Below are 19,992 nucleotides of genomic sequence, written 5' to 3'. Positions count from 1 at the left end.
TCGCTCTCTTCCCTCTCCCAACCCTCCTCTAAACTCAATAAATAAAAAAAGTTAACCTACTCTTAAATATGATACACAAATAAGATTTCTTTTTTCTTTTTTTTTTCAAAATTTCCATAGAATGGCATCATGTTTAGGCATATGGGCCTTTGGAGGGAAAATGGGAAGGAAACTTTTGGACTCTGGAAGGGAGATAGGAGCAAAAATGCCTAGCGGTGGAATAAAAGTACAGAAAGAGATGTGCCAAAGTAGAACTAAGTTAGGAATGCCTTGAAGGCAGAGGCTGTTGCTTTCATCAGTATCCTCACTGGCTCCTAGAATAGTGTCAGATCTTACTAAGTAATTATGAAAAACTTATTGAATGAATGAATCAGTTACTTCTTGAATAAGTGTCTAATTTTGCCTCAGGTCCTGATGGTTTTGGGTTTTGGTTACAAGACTCAGATTATCTAGTTTCTCTATGTCTGTTCTGCATTCAACTCTAGTATTTAAAATGATCGAAGTTCAGAAAATCGATTCTGAATTAACGAAAAAAGACATGTTAATTATAATATGCTTGACAAAGATTATAAAGTGATCTGATCTTTCATTTAACAAATATTTTTAAGCATCTATCTAGCATACTTTGGAACTAGCTGGAATGAAAAAATGGGGTACTAGATATAGTGAATACTGTTTTTATTTGATGTAATATTATGTAGTCATCTAGTATAATTATGAACATTATAGAAGCTTTGAAAAATGCTTATTAAATTAATAAAAATACAAGTATTTGTATTCTATATTATAACTGCATAAAGATAAGGATATTTTCTGTTCTCTAAGAAAACTAGAAAACATTGTCAAATGTAAACTATATTTATTACTGTGTATGGGGATTGTTGAATTTCTTTTTCTTTCTGTTCTTTTGTGGTATTCATAAAGTTTAAATAAAAATACAAATAAATTTAAATATTTTGAAAAAATATAATGACTAAAAGAGGAAATACTTTAGTGTAGTTTCAAAGAGGAAAAGAGCAAAACTGCTTTTGAAGGACAGTAGATTACCTTAGTTGGGAGAAAAATGAGAGGTGAAGTTTAAAAAAGATGAGATTGAGATCTCTGGTTTTCATAATATAAGAAAAATGAACTAAATCAGATTATTACCTGTGGAGTTATGTTTAAAAAAAAAAAAGAAAATTTCTCCCAGCTTATTTAAGTGCACTGGAGTGAGGAACAGCTGGATTGGCCCATTGAGCTATTGACCATTTTTATATATGTCTTGAGTTTGTGACTGCTTATCAGATCTGTTTCAAAGACTTTTGCTCATTTTACCATTTCAGTAATATTTTATAGTTTGGTAAAACTATTATGTTCAGATTTTTTGTTTTTCTTGTATCTTTACAATGTTACTGTTGATTTCCACTCTTCCCTTTTTTGTCCTCAGGGTTAACCTAAGTAGCAAATGCTTAACGACTCTGACCTAATGGAGCTATAGAAAAAAATTTAAAAAGATTCTGAGTTGACTGGACAGAGATTGAAAGCAAGAAAAACAAGTCATCATAAGTTACTGAATGGGTAAGAGCATCCTTATAATGATTTCTTAGTCCTAATGAACCTTTAAGGAAAAGAGAGCATATCCTTCCTGTTTTTCTGTTCTCAAAGAAAACAGATGTAATTTGAAGTGAAATACTTGCTAAGCAGGTATCTGAAATTTTAAGAATATGCCTATAAACACTTTTTGAGCTAATTCCTTCAGTTATCTGCATCATGTTGAACAAAGAGTTAAAAACTATACATAGTTAATAGTGTAGCATTTGGTGTTGTTACTACAGCTTGAGTAAAGTTGTTTCAGGGTTGTGTATTACTGTGAATACTTAGAGAACTGTTGAATCAAATGCTTGTTTTGTGTGGCCCCCAGTTTCCAAAATGAATTGAAAGAAATTTACCTCCCCGCCAAAAAAGTGAATGAATGAAAGAAAGACAGTTTATCTCCTAATTGTTTAACAGCTTTTGCTCTTATGTACCAAACAAAAATTCCAAGTTTTGGTGAGATTAGGAATGCTTTCCTCAAATGCTCTTTCCAAGTAATTTCTGATGACTCTTGACAACACAGGTATTGTGTCTTAATATCTACTTAGTATTTTCCACAAAGATCATAAATTTCACATGCTAATGGAAGTCTCTTGGTTTAATACAGTTTTTTGGAAATAATATTAATTATTCATCTCTATATTAAATATTTTCTTTCCCTTGTAATTTTTAACAATGTCTTTTATATACTTCTTTCTGGCCTTTGGTTTCCACACTGTTTTGGGGCCCTGGGAATTTCCCTTACATTTTTACATGTTACTCTATGCATTTAAATGGATGTGGGGGATTTATTTTCTGTCTATTTAGGTCATCTAAATGCTAAATATATTTTCATTTTTTAAAAAAAGGTATACTTTTTACATATGAAAGTGAAATGTATTCTAGTGTATTTATCAAGGAGGTAGTGCATTTTTTGTAGTTTTTTTGTTTTTTTATTTGCATACAAACCACTTACACTTATTTGGCTTATTAGAGGAAAATATTAGTCTTATGTTTTCCTTTTAGATGTAACCTTCTGTAATGGAAGATGATTGAAGATAAGGGGCCTCGTGTTGCTGACTACTTTGTTGTAGCAGGATTAACTGATGTTTCCAAGCCTCTTGAAGAAGAAATTCACTTCAATGATGCCTGTCACAAAGTAGCAAAACCGAAAGAACCTATCACAGATGTTTCAGTTATTATTAAATCTCTTGGGGAGGAAGTGCCACGGGATTATATGTGTATTGATGTTACCCCAACTGGATTGTCAGCTGACCTCAATAATGGAAGTCTTGTGGGGCCTCAGATTTACCTTTGCTATAGAAGAGGAAGAGATAAGCCTCCCCTTACAGATCTGGGGTAAGTCTTTTAAAAAATAACTATTGTTATGAATCCAAATAATATGCCTTGTACATTTTGAAGTAAATGTTCAGAATTTTTTATTGATAGATATGTGGAGCTTTAGAAAAAAATATGTATGTATCTCCAGAACTCTGTATTCTATCACTGTGCTCCTTATACCTTTTCAGTGTCCCATTGACCTACAGCATCCCAACACTTTGTCTAAGTTTCTTTTTATTAAAGGTCGGGAGAGAGAATTTGAAAAACATTTATAGAAAAGTACCAGAACATTAATGTATTATCCTGATAATAAAATTTTAAATTATTTTGAAAGTGTGAGAAAAGAATGGCTTTTAAGCATCTGCTGTAATGATCATTACAAATGGATGCTTAAGTCTGTTTGGATCATAAAGGGATCTTGAGGTAAATTAGTGTTTTCCTTAGGGTACTATATTGAACTTGGGGGTCCTTTTTCAATATAACAGCTTTGTTGAGATATAATTCACATACCATAAATTCACCCATTTAAAGTGTACAGTTCAGTAATTAGTATATTTATGGAGTTGTGCAACCATCACTGTAATAAATTTTGAAACATTTTTATCATGCCAAAAAGAAATCCCGTACTCACTCTAGTCACTATCCAATTCTCCCTAATCACCAGTCTACTTTCTGTATAGATTTGCCTATTCTGAAAATTTTATATAAATGGAATCAGAGCCCATGGTATGTGTGTATGTATGACTGGCTTCTTGCACTTAGCATAATGTTTTCAAGGCTTATCCATGTTGTAGATTGCGTCAGTACTTTATTCCTTTATGTGGCTGAATAATATTCCATCTTGTGGATACACTACAATTAACCTACCCTTTCATCAGATGGGTTGTTTCTACTTATTGCTATTATAAATAATACTGCTGGAAATATTCATGGACAGGTTTTTGTATGGGCACACATTTTCATTTCTCTTGTATATTTACTTAGAAGTTGAATTACTGGATCATATGGTAACTGTGTGTTTAACCTTTTGAGGAACTGCCAGAGTGTTTTCCAACACTCTGTACTGCTTTGCATTCCCATCAGCTTTGTAATACCATGGTATGAAGCATCCAATGTCTTCACATCCTACCCAACATTCTGATTGTCATTTTGATTATAGCTGTCCTAATGGGTGTGAAGTAGCATCTCATTGTGGTCTTGATATGCATTCACCTGATGGCTGATGGTGTTGACCATCTTTCATGTGCTTATAAGCCATGTGTATATCTTTGGAGAAATGTTTATTTAGAATCCTTTTCCGTTTTTTTTAAAGATTTTATTTATTTATAGAGAGAACAGAAGGGAGGGAAAAAGAAAGGGAGAGAAACATCAGTGTGTGGCTGCCTGTGGTGCACCCCCTACTAAAGACCTGACCTGTCCCACAACCCAGGCATGTGCCCTGACTGGGAATCAAACCAGCAACCCTTTGGTTCACAGGCTGGCACTCAATCCACTGAGCCACACCAGCCAGGGCCCTTTTCCTGTCTTTAATTGGGTTGTCTTTTTATTGTTGAGATTTGAGAATTCTTATATATTCTAGTATCAAGTTCCTTACCAAATATGTGACTTACAGATAATTTCTCCCATTCTGTGGGTCATCTTTTCACTTTTTTATGGTAGCTTCTGAAGCTGAAAAGTTTTAAATTTTGATGAAGTCTGATTTAACTTTTTTTGTTGTTGGTGTTGTTGCTTATGTTTTGGTGTCATATCTAAGAAACTTTTACTAACCTAAAGTTATAAAGATTCACGCCTGAGTTTTTATCTAAGAGTCTTACAGGTTTTTTTAGCCTTTACATTTAGGTCTTTGATACCTTTTGATTTAATTTTGTATATGGTTGAGGAAAGGCTCCTATTTTTTTCTTTCCCTTTAAATTATATTTTATTGATTATGCTATGACAGTTATCCCAATTTTTCTTCTTAGTTCCCCCGACTAGCACCCCATACTCCCTCAGGCAATCCCTGTCCTTTTGTTCATGTCCATAGGTCATGTGTATAATTTCTTTGGCTACTCCATTTCCTGTATTGTACTTTACATCCTGATGGCTATTCTGTAACTACCTACTTGTACTTCTTAATCCCCTCACCTCTTCACCCATTCTTCCCCACACCATCCTCCCATCTGGCAGCCATCAAAACACTGTCCATAGCCATGATTCTGTCTGTGTGCTTCTTCGCTTAGTTTGTTTTTTAGATTCAATTGTTGATAGGTGTGTGTTTATTGTCATTTTATTGTTCATAGTTTTAATCTTCTTTTTCTTAAATAAGTCCTTTTAACATTTCATATAATAATGGTTTAGAGATGATGAACTCCTTTACTTTTTCTTGTCTTGGAAGCTCTGTCTGCCATTCAATTCTAAATGATAGCTTTGCTGGGTAGAGCAGTCTTGGCTGTAGGTCCGCATTCTTCATGAGTTTCAATATTTCTTGTCAATTCATGCCAAAAAATTTGAATATTTCTACCCTGAAAAATCTATTTTGAGAAATCAGCTGACAGTCTTATGGGAACTCCCCTGTGTAACTAATGTCTTTTCTCTTGCTGCCTTTATGATTCTCTCTTTATTGTTAACCTTTGGCATTTTAATTATGATGTGTCTTGGCGTGGGCCTCTTTGCATCCATCTTGTTTGGGATTCTCTGTGCCTCTTGGACTTGCATGTCTATTTCCTTCACCAAATTAGGGAAGTTTTCTTTCATTATTTTTTCAAATAGAGTTCTAATTTCTTTCTCTCTCTTCTCCTTCTGGCACCCCTATGATGTGAATGTTGGTACACTTGAAGTAGTCCCACAGGCTCTTTACATTATCCTCATTTTTTTGGATTCTTTCTTTTTGTTGTTCTTAATGGTTGTTTTTTGTTTCATTATGTTCCATATCAGTGCTTTGATTCTTGGCCTCATTTACCCCACTGTTTATTCCCTGTAAATTGTTCTTTATTTCTGTTAGTATATCCTTCATTTCTGCCTGGGTCTATTTTATTCCATTGAGGTTCTCACTAAGTTCCTTGAGCATCCTTACAACCAGTGTTTTGAACTCTAAATCTGATAAATTACTCATCTCCATTTTGTTTAGCTCTTTTTCTGGAGTTTCAGTCTGTTCTCTCATTTGGGCCGTGTTTCTTTGTCTCCTCATTTTGGCAGCCTCCCTGTGTATGTTTCTATGTATTAGGTAGAGCTGCTATGACTCCCTGTCTTGGTAGTGTGGCCTAATATAGTAGGAGTTCTGTAGGGTTCAGTGATACAGCCTCTTCTTTCACCCAAGCTGGGTACTTGAGGTATACCTTTCATGTGGGCTGAGCACACCCTCCTCCTGTAGCTGAGCCTTGATTGCTATTGGCAGGTCAATGAGAGGAATTTACCCAGGCCAGTCAATTGCAAGGATTGGCTGTTACCACTGACCACCAACCTCCTTCCTCCATGGAGGATCAGCTGTGCAGAGGCAGGGTGGTGGTGCTCCGATGTGGTCAGTAGCTGTCCACTGGGTGCACAGGTTCTTGGGTTTCCAGTATGGTGCAGGCCAAGGTCAGCTGCCCCTTGGGTTCTGCTCAGGGCCTCTCTGCCTGAGCTGTAAAGCAATCTGCAGATGACTGCTGTCTGTGCTTGGCTTGGAGGTTCCCTGGTAAACCAAACTGAGATCCAAAGCTTGTTGTTGCTAGTGCTGAGCCTGGGGCCACTTTGTGGGAGGTACAGGGGCTGGGGGCTTACTGGTAACCTTTTGGTTCCCAGGCTGGTGCCCAATCTACTGAGCCACACCAGCCAGGGTGAGTTGTATGAGTTCTTTATAGATTTTGGATATTAACCTCTTATCAGATGTATCATTGGCAAATACCTTCTATTCAGTGAGTTGTCTTTTCATTTTGCTGTGCAAAAACTTTTTAGTTTGACATAGTCCCATTTGTTTATTTTTTCACTTCCCTTGCCCTAGGAGCTATATCAGAAAAAAAATTACTAAAAGAAATATCTGAGATTTTACTGCCTATATTTTCTTCTAGGAATTTCATGGTTTCAAGTCTTAAATGTAAGTCTTTAATTCATTTTCAGTTTATTTTTGTATATGGTGTAAGAAAGTGGTCATTTCATTTTTTTTGCATGTATCTGTCCAATATTGCCAACACCATTTATTAAATAGACGTCTTTACCCCATTGTATGTTCTTGCCTCCTTTGTCAAATATTCATTGACCATATAAGTATGGTGTTATTTCTGGGCTCTCTGTTCCGTTGATTTATATGTTTTTATGCCAGTACTATGCTGTTTTGATTACTTTAGCGTTATAATATAGTTTCATATCAGGTAATGTGGTACCTCCAACTTTGTTCTTTCTCAAGATTGCCGTGGCTATTTGGGGTCTTTTGTAGTTCTATATACATTTTTGGAAAATTTGTTCCAGTTCTGTGAAATACACCATTGGTATTTTGATAGGAATTGTGTTAATCTATAGATTGCTTTGGGTAGTATATACATTTTAATGATGTTAATTCTTCCTATCCATGAACACAGTATATGCTTCCATTTATTCGTATCTTCTTCAGTTTCTTTCTTCAGTGTCTTTTAATTTTTTGAGTACATGTGTTTTACATCCTTCATTAAACGTATTCCTAGGTATTATTTTTTATGCAGTTGTAAATGGGATTGTTTTCTTAGATTCTCTTTCTGATAAGCTAGTATATAAAAAAAGGCAACTGATTTATGTATATTTATTTTGTATCCTTAAAAGCTTACAATTTGGACAAGAAATGTTATCCAACAACATAAAAATTAAAAAAAAAATAGCCCTGACTGGTGTAGTTCAGTGGATTGAGCGCAGGCCTGTGAACCAAAGGGTCACTGGTTCGATTCCCATTCAGAGCATGTGCCTGGGTTGCAGGACAGGTCCCCAGTATAGGGCACATGAGAGGCAACCACACATTGATGTTTCTCTCCTTCTCTTTCTCCCTCCCTTCCCCTTTCTCTAAAAATAAATAAGTAAAATCTTTTAAAAAATAAAATATAGTAATGTAAAATATCTGCAAAGCACAATATCTGATTAAAGAAAGTAGGTATCTTTCTACATCTTTTCTACATCTTTTGAGAATATTCTACATCTTTTAAGAATTTGAATAAATAGTGGTTTATTTTTCTGTGTTGTATTTTTATTTTCTTGTTTTTAATTTAACATCTGTGTACCAGGCACTTATTGGAGATGTGACTTACACTCTCATCTAATTTTCTCAAGATACTATGAGTTATATTTTTTAAATTTTATAGCTGAGTAGTATAAGGCTCAAAGATTAAGTAACTGCCTAAGATGCAATAGTCAGTGACAAGTGGTGGGAATTTGAATTTAGATGTGTCTAATTTCTGTCTGTTACAGTGCCTTTTTTAAGATTTAAAAAAAAAAAAACAAAAAAATCAAGAGGAGAAGGAATAAGCAATTAAGCCAACAATAGGATAAACATAGTTGCTATGATTAAACATTTAATTTACTCTAAATATTCAAAATAAAATATTGAGAAAATTTCTTTGTTGACAGGACAAAAAGGGAAATTAAATATTATATTAGATTACCCTGACCGATTTGGCTCAGTTGGTTGGGCATCATCCTACAAAGCAAAATGTCACTGGTTCAATTCCTGGTCAGGGCACATGCCTAGGTTGCAGTTGGGTACTCGGGGTGTGTAGGAGAGGCAACTGATCAGGGTTTCTCTCTTTCTTTCTCTCCTCCTTCCTCTTCTCTAAAATCAATAAACTATATCCTCATATCCAAGATTTTAAAAAAAATAATTTGACCAATTTCTGGCACTAAATTTTCTTTGTATAATAGGATTTTATGAAAGGAAATACTGATTAATGTTGGGGACATTGCCTGTTAAAGCAATTTCTATAGCAAAAACATTTAATATAGTAGACCTTTAATTTTTTGTTTGAGTAATGTAAAGGACTTAGTTTAAAGTCAAATTGGTGAGATCTGTGAAAGAATAACTGTTATTCAGACATGACATTTTCTTTGTGTCCCCAAGTACTTTAAGTATAGTATTTAGAAGACTTAAGGAATGGATGCCTGGCCTGCCCTTATGAAAAGCCTATGATTTTACCATAATAAGGAGGAAGGGGAAAAACAAACCTATGTCGTTCACCCATAATTTTGAGGTTATTTTCTTTTTTGAAAGCCTAAATTTATCTCCTAAACTTGAGGGGGGAGTATTGGAAGTAAAATTGTGTGAGCAGGTTCCATACCTTCTGGTTAAGGAGCCTTTTTAAAATTTTAATTTTGGCTACAATACAAAGTTGCTTTTTATCAAGAAGATGCTTGGTGTTAGAGACAAAAATAAACAAATCCATTAAATGGAATGCTAAAGCAAGTACCTTTGCCCTTAATTGTTGATATCCTGTGGTTTATGTCAACAAATACAAAGTTTAATCTGAATTTTTCCTACATTACTTAAACTTTAGATAGAAAAGGGCAGTTATCCTTTCATTTTACATGGGACTGCGTAATTCAAACTTGCAAACTGCGTAATACAAACTCTCTGCTACATTTAAGGATCAGTTCATGATGCCTGATACTACCTTTCGTATTTCAGGGTGCTTTGTGTTTGTGTATTCATTTACTTTATTTACTTTTTAGAGTTTTATATGACTGGAAAGAAAGATTGAAACAGGGGTGTGAGATTATTCAGAATACTCCCTATGGACGCCCTGCAAATATTAGCGGCAGTACCTCATCACAAAAGATTTATATCACCTACCGAAGAGCCTCTGAAAACATGACTCAGAATACCTTGGCTGTCACAGACATATGTATTATTATACCCAGTAAAGGAGAAAGTCCACCACACACATTCTGCAAAGTTGACAAGAATCTCAATAACAGTATGGTAAGTGATTCTTTTGCACTGATAAAATTAGCCACTGATGAAAATGACCATAACCTAACATCTTTGTTTGGAAAATAGCATAGCATAATTACTAATGTAAAAATATGTTTTTAAAGATGTTGGATATTTTATGTTTAGGAAAGTACTTCAGTTGTACTTTCAGAAAGAGCTGTGCAAAAAGCCTTTTTATTTTAATTAAAAAAAATTTCCTTCTTACTGAAAAAGTAATGCACTAGCCAAGGTTAACCCCTCCCTCCATTTGTGCACTAGATCCCATATACTTCTTACCTATTTGAGTACATAGCTTCAGCAATTCTTCTTCCTTACTTTTTGAATCATCCGTTTTCCTCTCTCTTGGATTATTTTCTCCAGCATGCAAACCATGTTTCTTCCATGTTTGCAGAACTTGACCCCTTTCTCCTCCTCCATCTATTGCCCCATTTTATTGTTCTCCTTTATAATGAAACATCTCACAAGTTGACTGTGTTCTGTCCCCTTCCTCACTTTCACTTTTCAGTTAGACTTTTGTCTCCACCATTCTACCAAGATTGCTCATGTTGAATCAAATGATCAGTTCTTCATCTTATTTTCAGTAAGTTTTGACATAGATGATCACTTCTTCTTTCTTGAAACAGAAGAAAAGAAGATGTGTTCTTTTTCTATGTATTCTATTTTTCCTCCTACCTCACCAGTCTTTCCTTTTCTGCTATTGCTGATTCCTTTCCATCTCCCTCACCTCTACACAATGGAATGCCCCGAGGGTTAGTCAGTCTGCAGGCCATTTATCTTACCACCTAAACTCACACCCTTGATGATCCAAATAGAGACTATGTGTGAATGACTTCTTAATGTATTTGTCTACTAGATCTCTAAATGAGGAAAAAGAAAACCAATCTAATGGACAGGAGGAAATATGTGTTGAATTTTTTCTCAAGTTCCTACATGATTTTTGTACCAGGCTTACAGCTTTGGCCTCAAAAGAACTTCCTCTACCTCTCCACCACCCATTAAGCTTATGTACAGAAAGAGTTTTCAACAATTATTAGTTTTTACTCTTTGAACCATACGCTTTAAATAATTTGGACTTTGATTGATTTTGAGTAGAATCATAATATTTTAGAGCTGGAAGAAAAAAAATGGTCATGTGGTACAAAAATACAAAAATTTGTAGCTGAGAATACAGCCAACTTTTGGCAAATTTGAGACTCCTCAGTTTTTGAATCATTGAGAGTATTTTTTTCATACTCTATGCAAATGACCCTACAGCCAACATTATACTCAATGGGCAAAAACTAAAGTTGTTTCCCTTAAGATCAGGAAAAAGACAAGGATGTCCGCTTTCACCAGTTTTACTTTCACCAGTTTTACTGGAAGTCCTAGCCACAGCAATCAGACAAAAAGAAATAAAAGGCATCCAAATTGGAAAGGAGGAAGTAAAACTGTCGTTATTTGCAGATGACATGATATTGTACATAGAAAACCCTAAAGACTCCACAAAAAACTATTAGATTTAATAATGAATTTAGCAAAGTAGCAGGATACAAAATTAATATCCAGAAATGAAAACAATCCTGTTTACCACTGCAACAAAAAAATAAAGTACCTAGGAATAAACTTAACTGAGGAGGTAAAATCTGAATTTTTCAGACCTGTATTCAGAAAACTATAGGACATTGAAGAAATAGAGGAAGATAAAAACTAGTGGAAGCATGTACCATGTTCATGGATTGGAAGAATTAACATCATACTCCATGTAATACCTCTTGTTTTGCAACCTTTCAAAAATGTATTTATTAACTTTATTTTTGTTGTTCACACTGTACAGATGTCCCCATTCTCCCCCTTCTTTTGCCCACCTTTACCCAGTCCCCACCCCCTCTTCCATTTGGGGCATCACCACACTGTTATTTGTGTCACTGGGTTATGCATATATGTTCTTTAGCTAATTCCTTTACTTTCTTTAGCAAGTTTATTTAGAAAAGTAGAGTAGTTATTAACAAAGCAAGTAATTAAATCATGTATCTAATTCCTGAATAAAGAAAGCATCTGAAAGTATGTTTTTGCCATGGCAAATCATAATATGGATAGTTTGTAGGTTAAACATTTGAAGTATTTTTAGAACATGGCTCCTCCTATATTTTTGTTTGTTTGTTTGTTTTGGCTGAACCTTGTATGTGAAAAATATTTAGAAAATCTTCTTGCGGTTTTGATATCATGGCTAATTTTCTCCAGAGCCCCATAATTTTTACTGTATCTCTGAACATCTGTTCTTCATTTTAAAATAATCCTTTTGGGTTCTACCATATCCAAATGGTCATATAGTTCCCTTTTTATCATCACAAAGGTTATCATTGAAAGTTTTTTATCTTCACAAAATTTGGCTTATTGGGAACTATAGTTGGGACTTTTCAATAGAGAGCCCTTTATTTATTTATAATTTTTTAAATCACCTGATAAACTAAAAGTCCAGCTTGATCTACATTCATATTATCTATCCACTTGACTTTTACACATCCACTCTTTTGTTACAAAAGTACTAAAACATTTATAAAAACAAAATTCTAATGCAGCAATGAGCTGCCCTAAGCATGATTTAACATTTGATCTCCTGGAGACAGAAAAAGTATTTAAGAAACCAAGAAAAGTTTGTAGGTGAGGAGCCAATTTATTGCATCATTGTTTACTATAGCAAAAAGAAAAAAGAGGAAACAATCTAAGTGTCCATTAGTAGGGGGATGGGCAAAATAAACATTCATTCATTAATGGAATACTATCCAGTAGTTTAGATCAAGAAATTAGATTAACTTCACTCATTCTCAAGAACATACAAATGAATAAAAAAGTAAGTCATAAAAGCATATATTCAGCATGTCATCATTTATGTAAAATTTACTTATATTTTTAACAATTTTTATTGTTATTCTATTACCGTTGTCACAATTTTCCCCCCTTTGCCCTCATTTATGTAAAATTTAAAATGTACAAAACAGTAATGCATACTTTTTTTTTTGTATATTTGTATAGTAGGAAATTTTTAAATGCATGTAAATAATATGCACTGGCTTTAGGTTAGTAGTTAACTCCAGAGACCAGAAAGGAGTGGAAGATAAGGCTTTAGTTAAACCTGTAATTTTTTGTTTTTCTATAAATTAAAATATCTGAGGCCAATATGGTAAATTGTTAACATTTGTTAAATCTTGGTGGTAAGTGGGTGTTTGTTGTAGTAGTCTCTTAATATTGAAAAAATATTTCTTAAAGGAAGGTTATTTTCTCTATATGTTTGTCTTCAGTGGTACGAGTCTGTTCTTATGTGCTGGTCTATGCAGGTACTCCGTCATGTGTGCACAAATGTGTCCTATCTCATGCAACATATTTTTAAAGCCTTTTTACATTAAAGGCACTGTTTTAAGTGCTACCGATATAGTACTGAACAAAACAAAGCCCTTGCCATCTTGGAACTTATATTTTAGTGTTGAGAAGCAGATAATAAATAAGAAAATATACAATACGCCAAAGGCGGTAAGTCTGTGCAGGGAAGAAAAGTGAGATAGAGGTGATAGGGAGGACTGAGAAGAGTAGAGGGAGGCTTGTTACTGCATTTAAGGTGATGAAATAATAGAGCGATGTTTGAGTTGAGACTGAAAGGAGGTAAGGAAATGTGCTGTGTGCATATATCTGTCACCACCTAATGTCAAGTGGTGACATCTCCATTTCAGACCTCTTGCCTTAGCTACATTTGATTCTTCACTTGCATATCTAATAGATGTTTCAAACTTAACATGTCTAAAACTGAACTCCTTTTCTTCACCCCAAAATCTGCTTCACCCAGTCCTCCTCATCTCAGTTTCAGCTGGGACTGAAACATCGAGTTTGGGAGTAGCAGTTATTTAAAACCATAGAACTAAACGTATGAGATCATTTAGAGAAAGTAAAGAAAAGAAGAGATCACATTTAGTGATCAGGAAGGGAGAATGGATGCTACAGAGGAGACGGAGGGGCAGCCAGAGATTTGGTGGGGAGGGGCCAGGAGGGTATAATGCCTCAAAAGCCAAGAAAAGAAAATGTTTCAGAAAGAGAGTCATTGGTGGTATCAAAATCTGCTGAGAGGTTGAATGAAATGAAGATGGAATCAACTATTAGATTTGGCATCATTAAATAAAGGTATTCTTTTAAGGAATGGTGAAATTAAAACCTCTTTTGAAGTAGCTTAAGGAGAGAATGAGATATAAGGGAGTGGATATGGCAAATTACTACTCTTGAGTTTTGTTATAAAGAGCTGCAGAAAAATCTGGCAATATCCAAAAGAGGTTATGGAATCAAAAGGAAGGTATACGCACATGAGTAGATATTTCCTCGTTTGTCCTTTCTTTCCAAATTTTGGATTTAGAATAAAATCTAAATTGCTGTGGCTTAGTTTTTTTTAAGTATATTTTATTGATTATGCTATTACAGTTGTCCCATGTCTTTTATCCCCTTCAGCCCCCTCCACCCTGTACTCCTCCTCCCTCCAGCGTTCCCTCCCTTAGGGAACCCATGTCCATGGGTGGTACATAGAAGTTCTTTGGCTTCTCCATTTCCTTTACTATTCTTAACCTCCCCCTGTCTATTTTGTGCCTACCAATTATGCTTCTTATTCCCTGTACCTTCTTCCCTATTCTCCTCTCTCCCCCTCCCTGCTGATATCGCTCCATGTGATCTCTATTTCTGTGATTCTGTTCCTGTTCTAGTTGTTCGCTTACTTTGTTTTTGTTTTTTAGGTTTAGTTGTTGATAGTTGTTAGTTTGTTGTCATTTTACTGTTCATAGTTTTTCATTTTCTTCTTTTTCTTCAATTAAGTCCCTTTAACATTTCATATAATAAGACTATACTTTCAGGGATCATTTCTCTAGTTTGCTATTAATTTTGTTTTAAAAGGACAAATTTTTATGCTATTACTGTTACAAGGAAAAAATAAGTTAATTTTTACTTCTGAAAGAAAAGTGGGCAGTAACTCCAATAAAATACTCCCACAATAACCAACTGAAAAATAGCTAACAGAGAGTAATCTTTTATATCTTAGATAATATATAATAGAAAGATCAGAGAGATTCCATTTTATTAAGTTACTACCTTTTAAAAATAATGATGTTTTCTTTTTTTAATTCAGTGGGGATCAGCAGTATACTTATGTTATAAAAAGTCCGTGGCAAAGACTAACACTATATCTTACAAAGCTGGTAAGTATAATTTTTCATGGGATACTTAATATGTAAATGTATTATGGGGACCAATAATATTAAAGAAAATAAACAAAACCCATCTTACAATGTATTAGTGTCAGGACTGGGACTGCAGCCCATGTTTTTTGATTCGATTTTGTTTTCATCCATAAATTTATTGATGCTTAATGGAAGATAAATATTAAAAAGAAGGGTTTTTTTTAAACACTCAGTTTAAATAAATAATAAGTAGAAATTAGCTCTCTTTGAAGTTTTTAAAGCAGTAGAAAATGTGGAAAAGTATTTTCCAGTTAATGTTTCTTTAATATTTATATCAGATTTAGTCAAATCTATAGTTCATGTATAATTATTTCATAATAATCTGAAATATCATAATTGTGATTTTATAATACATAGCTGAAATTTTCAATTGCCAGAAACCTCAAAATATTAAACATGCTGATCTTATTTGCAAGAGAGCAGATTCAGCCTTTTAACTAATATAGATTTAAAATTGGTGTCCTAGACTTTTACCTTTCTGTTCTGCCTTTGACTTTTCAGGATCTACAATTCATCACTATTGCTGAACTACTTAAAGCCTAGACTGTTGCCTCATGACTTGAGAGAGTAGTGGACAGTTACCTGTAGACCCTCGTGGGGTCTACTGGCCAGCCAGCATATAATTAGAGAATTTTAGAACTGCCCTGGACTTTATCTAGTTCACCTAACTTCTAGATGAGAAAACCAGAGTTTATAGATATATGATTTGTCCAAAATCACTTAGATATTAGTGGCAGACCAATATTCCTAGCTATCATTTTGTTTTTATGGTCATATCTAGTGATGGCTTTCACTTGACTTTTACTGTTCAAGTTCAGAGAAGCTATGTTCTGTTTCTAGTACCACAAAATCCAGTACAAGACTCTGCTGGAGGATGTGTCCAATAGAAGATTCCTGGACCACTTTGTACACTAGTCATTTAACATGAAAGCATAGGCCACTTGAAACTTTATCTTCATATAATTTGGGATTATTTAGAAACTGGGATTGAGTTGATACTATTCTGAAAATACTATAAATATAAATAGATTACTCTTCTATTTTTATATTTCTTGTATTTGTGCTAGATATTATGTATGTAATCCTATGGGATATTTATTTTAATGTGTAAAAACCCCTGAGGGAAAGTTATTGAGAGCTGATAAAGTGGATATATGTAGGTATATATTTTTTAAAAATAGTATATTCATGTACTTTAAAATAGTGTGACCACAAACTGAATTTTTGGGTATGTGTGTATTTATGTATATTTCTTTAAGATAATCTTTTCTGCCTGCCTTTCTTGGCCTTTCTGGATGAAGCTTGATAAATATTAAGTGGTTAATATCAATAGTTATAATGTTGGAGGATTAAAATCTGTATGAATCCTTCTGAGCCATTCAGTTATTTGATGAACATACAGGGTAGAGCAAAAGTCTGTTTACAGTTCTTATGGAAAATAATACAAGAATAAACTCTGTTTCACATACTCACAACTATAAACCTACTTTTACCTCACCTTGTATATGTAATGTTTTGAACTTTGATATGTGTTAAAGTATTTCAGCATCATTCAAATTATGAGCACTAAAATTCAAGAGACAATAACCTAATATTTATGTCATTTTCATAGGTCTAATTTGTAGATATCCTCAAGAAGATTATGAGTCATTCTCACTTCCAGAATCTGTTCCCCTATTTTGTTTACCAATGGGTGCAACAATTGAATGTTGGCCACCAAATAGCAAATACCCTCTCCCTGTATTTTCTACATTCGTGTTAACTGGAGCCTCAGCTGAAAAGGTAGGTACTATGTGTTTTAACAAGTTATATCAGTAAATCCCTTGTACATTTTTAATTTAAGTTTTATATAATGCAAGGAACAGTAGGAAAAAATAACTGGTTGAATTGAATCTGGTGTACATACCTCTTTCATTTGGTAACTACACCAGGGACATAGGAAAAGAGAATTTGTATTCTGTTCCATATACCCAAATGCTTTCTTGTAGATGTGGTCAATGATTTTTTAATGATCAAATGATGATCCTTCATTGCTTTATTTTCTGTGATATTAAAGCTTTGAAAGTAATACAAAAGGCATTATTAAATACTTAATGTTATTTAGAATCATAGACTATCATAGTTAGAAGGGACCTTGGAAATTATCTAGTCTGACATTCTCATTTTATAGATTGAGAAATTGAGATCCAGAGAAATTCAGTGAATTGCCTAAAGTTGGAATTTGGATTTCCTTATCTAACATTGTCTTACTGTCTACCTAATAATAATTCTTGATCATTTTCTTATATAGAATATTGATATAATTTCTTCCATTCTTCATAAAACAAATGCAATATAATTGAAAAACATTATTTTAAAAATAAAAAGATATGAGAGTAGCACTTATGTACTTTTTAAATTTTATTTTATTTTTTAATATACTTCAAGAAAGCAAAGAGTAATGTCTGTTCACTACTGTGTTCCTAGTACCTGGCACCTTGCCTGACTCATAGGCATATAATGGCTCATTATGTCCTGGCTCATAAGGGCTCATTCATTAAATACTTAACTAATGATGTGATTTGAATAAATGATATAAGGTATATTTAGTAAACATATTACGTTGTTTTCCAGGTCTACGGTGCTGCTATTCAGTTTTATGAACCATATCCTGAGGAGAATCTCACAGAAAAACAGAGACTTCTTTTGGGTTTAGCATCATCGGCAGATGGGAAGTCTGACAGTTCCAAAACAGTTCACACTAGCAAGTGCATCTGTCTTCTTTCTCACTGGCCTTTTTTTGATGCGTTCAGGAAGTTTCTGACTTTTTTGTTTCGTTATTCCATCTCTGGGCCTCATGTCCTCCCAATTGAGAAGTAAGTTAGAAGCCTTCCTGGTTCAAAATTTGGCAGATCTTTCCATTATGTGTGGTATATTTGTACTGGTAATTTAATTACATTGGTAAATTTTATATGGAAATTAGGTTTGTCAGGAGTTATTTGGAAAAAAGAATTTGCTTTTTTCAATCAGAAATATTTTTCTGTTATACTTTTACAGTTGTTATTTTAAATAAATTTATCTCTAACAAAATTAAGTGTTTCATTTTTTAATGTTCTTGTAAAATTTGGAGATTCTAATTGGAATTTTAAAAATAGTTTTGTAATTCTTATTTTACATATAATTTTGGTTTATTATGAACCTTTAAAAATATTTCTTACTATGTTTAGCTATCATGAATTTAAAGGGAAGATTAGTAAGTGCATTCTGTATTCTTTTTAAATTTTAGTGATTTACTTTAAGCTTATTCAAGCTGAATAATGTTTCGTGCAGTAAGATCTGATGCAAATAAGATCTAAATTATCTCCATTGTCTGACTATTGCTTACTTATACCATCTATCACTTAAGCTCTTTTGTATTCTTAGGCAGAATTCTCTGACTCTAATGACAATTGGAAAGTGATAGGATTATCTTAAGAACATTTGGTGTACAGGACTACTCTTTAATTTTTCCTGGCACTTTTATATTCTCAGTGTCTGATACAGCAGTTCTCGAATCTTTGGGTCTCAGGACCCCTTTATATTTTAAAAAACCAAGGATCCCCCAAGGAACTTTTATTTTATATGTTATATTTGTTGATATTTACTATAATAGAAATTAAAGCTGGGAACTTTAAAATATTTGTTATTTTTAAAAACAATAAACCTATTATATGTCAATGTAAATATCTTTAAAAAAATAATAACTGTTTTCCAAAACAAAAAAAAATTAGTGAGAAGAATGACATTGTTTTACATTTTTACAAATCTAATGTCTGGATTAATTGAACACAGGTAGGTTCTCATATGTGCTTCTGTATTTAATCTGTGGCAATATGTTGTTTGAGTTGAAGTATATAAACCTGGCCTCACACAGATGAGTAGGTAGAAGAGGGAGGGCATTTGGATTACAGAAACTGTGGATTTTCCTTTTTGTCACTGCACCCAGACTTGTGGACTTTATCATAGGGATTGGCAGACATTTGGTCCTGTCCAAAGCATCCATGGAGACATTTGGTCTACACTGACCCACCTACCTAGCCCCTTATCTTCTTTCCTTAGGTTATGAGTACCTTCATGGTGTAAAGTGGTAGTAGTAGATACCTTTTTAATAATTCCCATAATTTCTGTCAGTGTTGTACATAGCATGCAGTCAAAACATGTTTGTAAAATTAATACATTTCTAATGTTCTTTATCCAGTTGAAATTATCCCAGTTCTGAAACCAAAATGATTTTGAAATAATATTTAAAAGAAAAGTAATGCAGAAATAAAATATAACCTTTTCCTTAAAAAAAAGAAAGGATTTTTCACTATTGTTGCCTTTTTTCTTTTCCATAGTGTTCAAAACAAAACACATCAATGTAGCTTTTTATCCATTTTCTTCTTGGAAAAAAACCCATAAAATCAGCAATAGGATTTTTAACCTATTGTTAAAAGAAAGTGCAGGTATACCTCAGAGATAATCACAAGTTCCATTTCAGACCACTGTAATAAAGTAAGTATTGCAGTGAAATGAGTTGTGATCTTTTTGCTGGTGGAGGGTCTTACATTTAGTTTGTAAAAAACATAACATCTATAAAGTGCAGAAAAATAAAGCTCAATGAAAAAGGGACTGTCTGTATAGTATTCATTTTAGAAACAGTTAGACTCTTCCATTTTTCTGGAGCAGTCCAAATGGTGTTTCATTTTTCAAATATGAGCAGTTGACTAAAATGTACATTACAAATGTGCAAATTAGCTTCTTTGTTAATGTCCACATCTCTGATATGTTGTATATTATCTACTTAGAGAGCGGTCAAAGTTAAAATGGCTTTTGAGATAACATAACAGAAACATTCAACATAAAGATTGTTGAGTGTGAACAACAATTAATATGAGAAATAACTGAATTTAGGTACAGGTAGCTTTAATGGGACAAATACTTGGTTGTTTGTTC

The 19,992-nt window shown here is 33.6% G+C and overlaps 1 protein-coding gene across 8 annotated transcripts in view; it reads left to right on the top strand.

The window, feature by feature from the left end:
* Window positions 1–19,992, top strand: part of DENND4A (DENN domain containing 4A) — a 104,800-nt gene that overhangs the window by 28,069 nt on the left and 56,739 nt on the right. For all 8 annotated transcript variants that reach the window (XM_045823173.1, XM_045823172.1, XM_045823171.1 and 5 more), the window contains 6 exons: window positions 1,427–1,557; window positions 2,578–2,910; window positions 9,532–9,781; window positions 14,928–14,997; window positions 16,652–16,821; window positions 17,653–17,894. In XM_045823173.1, coding sequence (XP_045679129.1) covers window positions 2,600–2,910; window positions 9,532–9,781; window positions 14,928–14,997; window positions 16,652–16,821; window positions 17,653–17,894 — 1,043 coding nt within the window. In that variant the 5' untranslated portion in view covers window positions 1,427–1,557; window positions 2,578–2,599. The remainder of the gene's footprint in view (window positions 1–1,426; window positions 1,558–2,577; window positions 2,911–9,531; window positions 9,782–14,927; window positions 14,998–16,651; window positions 16,822–17,652; window positions 17,895–19,992) is intronic.

Source organism: Phyllostomus hastatus, unplaced genomic scaffold (genome assembly GCF_019186645.2).
Source record: "Phyllostomus hastatus isolate PE091 unplaced genomic scaffold, TTU_PhHast_1.1 phas_scaffold_501, whole genome shotgun sequence".
Lineage (NCBI taxonomy): Eukaryota > Metazoa > Chordata > Mammalia > Chiroptera > Phyllostomidae > Phyllostomus > Phyllostomus hastatus.
The sequence above is the reverse complement of the archived record's forward strand: the minus strand, read 5'-3'. Positions and strand labels throughout refer to the sequence as shown.